Genomic DNA, 6240 nt, shown 5'->3' on the forward strand with positions numbered 1-6240 from the left:
ATTATAAAATCGCATTATACATTATTACAAAGTTATTCTAAAAAAATACAACATTTATTGATTAAACCTTAATAAATTCAATAAAAAAATAAAATTGAACATAAGTTGTAGTGTTCAAATTGTTAGTAACTAAAAAATTCTTGTTGAAATTAATGTCACAGATCACAGTAATTAGTCTTCTTTACTCAATATAATGATGGATTTTTTATTATTATTAAACATTGGCTTGAATAAAGTAGTAATAAATTTGATCAAAAATAATGAATTTGGTGATATAAATGATAAACCAAGAATTGATTTGAAGTAAAAATAAATTTTATATTGGAGAGAATAATCATTATATGAGATATAAACGATTTTAAAAGTAATGATATGAATTATAAATTTTATTTACATATGAAACAAATGGCTAGTAGATATATATAAAATAAATATGAATTATTTTTATAAAAAATAAACTTGTGGGTCAATTTTTGTATTTGAAAAATCTCATATCATAATTTGAAATTCCCAAATCATGATTTTTAGTAAATCTGAGACTTCATCTCATGGCCAAACGCCTACTAAAAATGAAAATGTCTAAGTATACCTTTCAACACTTGAAAAGAGTCCATAAGACCATTACTCTCCACCATATTAGCCAAATCAAACTAAATTAATTTCAAGGACCCTGAATCATTTCTACGTTAATTTGTCTCAACTATCAAAAAAAAAAAAATATCTCCTTCTATATTTAGTAAGTTTTTCTAATTCTAACATCTTATATAATAAGTTTAAAATCACAAAATTTTAAAGAATGCACACATTTTAAAATTAAAATTACAAAATTCAAAAATCTACCTTTATTTCATAAAATTCGTGATAAAAAAAACTAAGACAATTAAGTTGAAACAAAGGATAATAAAACTTCATTTTGTATCAATTAAGATATATAATTTCTTTCATTTGTCAATTATTATAGATAATCTCATTCATATTATATAACTCCATGGAATTCGGACGAAAACTTTATTCATTCTAATGAAATGTTTGTTAGATTTAAGTGGAGTGTGAATGAAAAAGAATGAAAAAGAAGAATTGTGAAATGTGGGGGAACCAAATGAAGGAAAAATGAAAAATTATTTCTCCCTCATTGGTAAAAGAAAAGAAAAGTCGTGTCCTTATATTAGGAAAGACTTCCTTTAACTCATAAAAGGTTAAGTAGAGGGTGTCCCATCCTACTGTCGTTGTCGTCCGCTCGGCTCGGCTACGGGCTACGGCTTTGACTTTAGCTTTGTCAAATGATGTGATTGGTTGATAATTTTTTAGAAAAAATTTATTAATCTCATTATTTGATTTCCTTTTTCTGAATATTAGTTCAGTTTTAATTCGAAATTATTGATTATTAATTAATTAATTCGCGGATTAATTTGAATTAATTAATTTCACGAAATTAAGTAAATAACCCAAATAACTAAAAAATGGGATTTTATTTTAAATTTCGCGGAAATGTTTCGGAAGGACATTTTGTCGGAAGGACCTGTTCCTTCCGAAAAGACATTTCCTTCCCAAAAGACACTGTGCCTATTCTAAACAGATGAGACTGTTCTGAATATGCATATTCTAACCCGTTGTTGGCTATAAATAGAGATATCTGCTCTCAACTTTCGACATCAAATTTTCTTCTCTTTTGCATATATTTTTTCTCTTGCAAACAAAATTGTGTCTTTGTGTAATTACGTTGTTGCTTTCTGAGTTCACTGAAATTGAAGAAGTTTGAGGTACCGCTACTTCTTTAATGTTCTATCCGTTTTATCCTGGGAGGTAATAATCTATAACCTCGGATACAGTGAAGGAATTAAATTCCTTAAGGATACACAATAAATTCTGTGGACTCGGATACTATTTTTACTTTACATCTACATTGTTTCTGATTTACTGACTTTAATACATGAGGAATAACAATGTTTTCTCTCATTCACCCGATTGTTGTTATAAATAAGAAATGACTTTTAGAATGTATCGAAATGTTCTTCAATTTTATAATTTTAAATACAAAAATAAACTTAATAAATTGTTGATAGAAAGCGCCTCGCCCTACGCGGCGCAAAACTTAGCCGAAGTGTTCCGGGTAAAAGAAATTCCTTTGGCGGATGTGTTAGGACTTAGGAGTAGATTTCTTATCGCCTGAAATCTCCACGTGAGACATGACAGACTTGTGATTAACCAAATGTCACATTCTTATTGGACAAGAAAAGATTTGGGTTCCCTGCTTTCTTCTAAAAAGAACTAAGATTCTTTGGATAATGGCCAAAAGAGATAAGGATAAGAGACATATCTTCTCATTGGCTACTCTCAAATTCACAACCTATAATCACTCTCCAAGATTGCACAATAATCCCATTCAAATAGAAGCACAATTTTGCATACAGAACCGACACAAATTATTTTAAGTAAACTCCATTGCCATTTTCTTGATAATTCTAAAATGGCCACTGTAACGACGCAAACCTCCGCCGCCGTCTTCCGTCCATCCGCCTCTAAGACAAGGTTCCTTGGTGGATCATCCGGTAAACTAAACAGAGAGGTGTCTTTTAAACCATCAACTTTATCTTACAATTCATTTAAAGTCGAAGCCAAGAAAGGTGAATGGCTTCCAGGCTTAACCTCTCCTACTTACCTTAATGGAAGGTATGTATGTACGTATGTACATTCCACATCACATTTTTCGTCTCCATCCAACTTTAATTGTTAAATTTAACCATAACTGTGCAGATACCAAAAGTTGCATTATCGATGCAGAGATTAGGCTACAAATTAAACAAACGTCTTACTATTAGTTTATGTGAAATTTTAGGCCAAAATTATTTTTCTTCATACTGCCAACTAAACAACTTGTAATATAATTATTGTAGTCTTGCTGGTGACAATGGCTTTGATCCTTTGGGACTCGCGGAGGACCCAGAGAACTTGAAATGGTTCGTTCAGGCCGAGCTAGTGAACGGTCGATGGGCTATGTTGGGTGTTGCAGGGATGTTACTGCCTGAGGTTTTCACGAACCTCGGCCTCCTTAACGTACCAAAATGGTACGATGCTGGAAAATCTGACTACTTTGCATCTTCTTCAACACTGTTCGTGATCGAGTTCATCTTGTTCCACTACGTTGAAATTCGACGTTGGCAAGACATTAAGAACCCTGGAAGTGTGAACCAAGATCCTATTTTCAAGAGCTACAGCTTGCCTCCTAATGAAGTTGGATACCCAGGTGGCATTTTCAACCCACTCAACTTTGCACCCACTTTGGAGGCTAAGGAGAAGGAAATTGCTAATGGTAAGTCCCTAATTAACACAAACTAGTGGTCATCTTTATCGAGTCCATATATTATCATCATCCTAAGTTAAATTCTTTCCTGTGATGTTGTGGATTTGCAGGGAGATTGGCAATGTTAGCATTTTTGGGATTTATAGTGCAGCACAATGTGACAGGAAAAGGTCCATTTGACAACTTGTTGCAGCACATCTCCGACCCATGGCACAATACCATTATCCAAACATTTTCCTACTAGAAAATTAACCTACCTTGTGATTATGAGTTAGTAATTTTTTTTTATGGAACTACAAAAACAGAGAGATTTATTGTAAACAATGGAACTCTACTGTACAGATCAACTAGAATTGTATTTCTCATTCATTTATAGTACTACTACTATCATATTTCTTGAAATTTGGCAAGTGGTTTTATTAATTAGTATTCACAAGAATTATGCAGAGTTATTGAAAGATATGCTCCATGAGCTTCACAAATTCACCAAATTCAATTTTTCCATCTCTGTTTTCATCGAATGGAGCAATCATCCTCTGGCAATCCAACACCGATAATTCCAAGAATCCCATCTTGGAAATGACTTTCTCTAATTCATTTGCATCAATGTAGCCATCTCCATTCTCATCAAACACATCAAATGCTTCTTTTACTTCCTCCAAACTAGGCTCTGTTTCATCAAACGAATCGAAAACCTCTACCAATTCTAACTCATCAATGTTCTTATCCCCATTTTGGTTGCAAAAATTCATTAGTGTGTCCAGTACTAACTCAACATCCTCCTCTAATAGCCCCTCGCTATTGACATTCTCCTTAGATGAAATTTCAGCATTATCAGACTTCTTAAATGGAGTACTAAAAAACAAAAGAATGGCTCGAAATAATGGAGTAAAACAAGAACGAAATTCCTGAAATATTATTACTAGGCAAACTATCACATAACTTAAGATGGTTGAATTAAAATGATTGAGTGCATCACCTATCTTGTTGGCCTGAACTGAGAATGAAAATATTTTCTCCATGGACTTGTGTTCCTTCAATTTTCCTTGGGGTTTTTTACCTTAAGAGATATTAATAAGTCTTGAGTAATATCAAGTCATGGGATGAATGTAGAAATTTCATTTCTATATATAGAGACATTTCAAATGAGTCCAATCTTGGTGGAAACTATGGAGGAAAGAATGTTGAAAATGTTAATAAGTTTCCCCCAGAGAAAAGAAATTGATGAGTTTTCCTGTTTTCGTTATTGTTGTTTGTGGGAGTTGCATTATCAGTCGCTACAATTTCTTCCAGGTAATTTACATCACTAGGGAAAAAGATAAACGTTGAAGGAAAAAAGAGAAAAATGTGTTTACACACTGTAAAAGTGCAAGTGATTTAGTGTCCAATAATAGAAGGATTTTAAGTTATACACATAGATGCGAAAAAAAACACATTTTCATGGTCAGTGCGCGTCCTTGCTCGTACTTATTCACATTGAGATTTTTAATTTATTATTAATAAAAATTGAAAGCGATTAATCCCTTGATTTATTTCGTTAACCTCAATAGTTTATATACACAAATACAAGAGTATAATTAGGCTGTAATTAAGAAAACTAAATATCTCTATATTAGGAACTAAATAAACTAAATATCTTTATATTAGAAACTAAATATATACAATCTGTCAGAATATATTTTCTGTTAGAATATATGACGCCTGTTCGATGCTCACTCTTGAAGAGACTGGCCGTGCTAAGAAAGCAGCCCATAGTTCCTCTGTTGCATTAGTTGCTCGCTCGTCTGAAGGTCCCCCTGATGTTCCTGATAATTCCTCTTCCAACCGCAATAATAATGGTGGGAAGAGGAACCACAATCGCAACAATAATGGTGGCAGATCTCGTAGCAGCCATGGCAGTCGTGGAGGCGGCAGAGGAGCTGCCAGCAGCGACAGTCCTGCTAGCCGTGGTGGTCAGTTGGGTGGCGGCAGCAGTCGCGGCAACACTGGCAGCATTCAGTGGCGCCGCACCCTCCACCTTTTTCTCCTTAGTCTGGCGGGCAACAATGACCATGGATGGCCTCTTGGGGTCCTTGGGCTGTCCCACCTTGTCCATATCCGTCAACCGCTTGGTCCCGACCCAATTATGGACAGCTGCAACCACCACGAGCGGGTGTTCTTGGCCCCCGACCTCAGCAGGCATACAGACAGCCCATACACCTACGGACATTGAGGCCACGATGCATATTGTTGGGATCACTTCTCCGGATGCAAATTGGTACATGGACTCCGATGCCACTTCCCACATGACATTCAATCAAGGTAACCTCATGTCCTATTTTAATAAGAGCATTAATCGTGGTATAATGGTTGGTAATGGTCACTCAATTTCAATTCAAGGCTATGGTCACACAACTTCGTCTTCCCCGTATGCTCACTTGCAGTTAAAAAATATCCTCCATGCACCTCATCTAGTTAAAAATTTGGTGTCCGTCTGCAAATTTACCATTGATAACTCTGTCTCTGTTAATTTTGATTTCTTTGAGTTTTCTGTGAAGGATTTTTAGACGGGTAGGCTGGTAATAAGGTATAACAGTCGAGGGGAGTTTTATCTTATCACCACTCCAGTCACTTCACCATCTACTTTTACTACTTTGGCACCTTCTCTTTGGCATGATCGTTTGGGTCACCCAGGAGCACCTGTATTGAATTCTCTTAGGAAGACTAAATTGATTGATTGTAATCCAAGTAGAGATGTTCATATTTGTCATCCGCATCCTCTTGGAAAACATGTTAAGTTGTCGTTTTATGCGTCGAATTCTCGCACTCTTATATCGTTTGATATTATACATAGTGATCTTTGGACGTCACCCATTTTGAGTTACTCCGGTCATCGATATTATGTCTTGTTTATGGATTATTATTCTAAATTCTTGTGGATATTTCCTTTATCACACAAA

General features: G+C 34.8%; 2 protein-coding genes across 2 annotated transcripts; one reads left to right on the top strand and one right to left on the bottom strand.

Moving 5' to 3' along the window:
* The first annotated feature begins 2326 nt into the window (after positions 1–2326).
* Positions 2327–3703, top strand: LOC129901163 (chlorophyll a-b binding protein 4, chloroplastic-like). The gene is made up of 3 exons (XM_055976287.1): positions 2327–2670; positions 2895–3310; positions 3412–3703. The coding sequence occupies exons 1-3, from the start codon at positions 2468–2470 to the stop codon at positions 3543–3545; spliced, it is 753 nt and encodes a 250-aa protein (XP_055832262.1). The 5' UTR covers positions 2327–2467; the 3' UTR covers positions 3546–3703.
* Positions 3645–4676, bottom strand: LOC129901165 (probable calcium-binding protein CML45). Its single transcript, XM_055976288.1, has one exon. The coding sequence runs from the start codon at positions 4321–4323 to the stop codon at positions 3751–3753; it is 573 nt and encodes a 190-aa protein (XP_055832263.1). The 5' UTR covers positions 4324–4676; the 3' UTR covers positions 3645–3750.
* Positions 4677–6240: the final 1564 nt, after the last annotated feature.

Source organism: Solanum dulcamara, chromosome 8 (assembly GCF_947179165.1).
Source record: "Solanum dulcamara chromosome 8, daSolDulc1.2, whole genome shotgun sequence".
Taxonomy (NCBI): domain Eukaryota; kingdom Viridiplantae; phylum Streptophyta; class Magnoliopsida; order Solanales; family Solanaceae; genus Solanum; species Solanum dulcamara.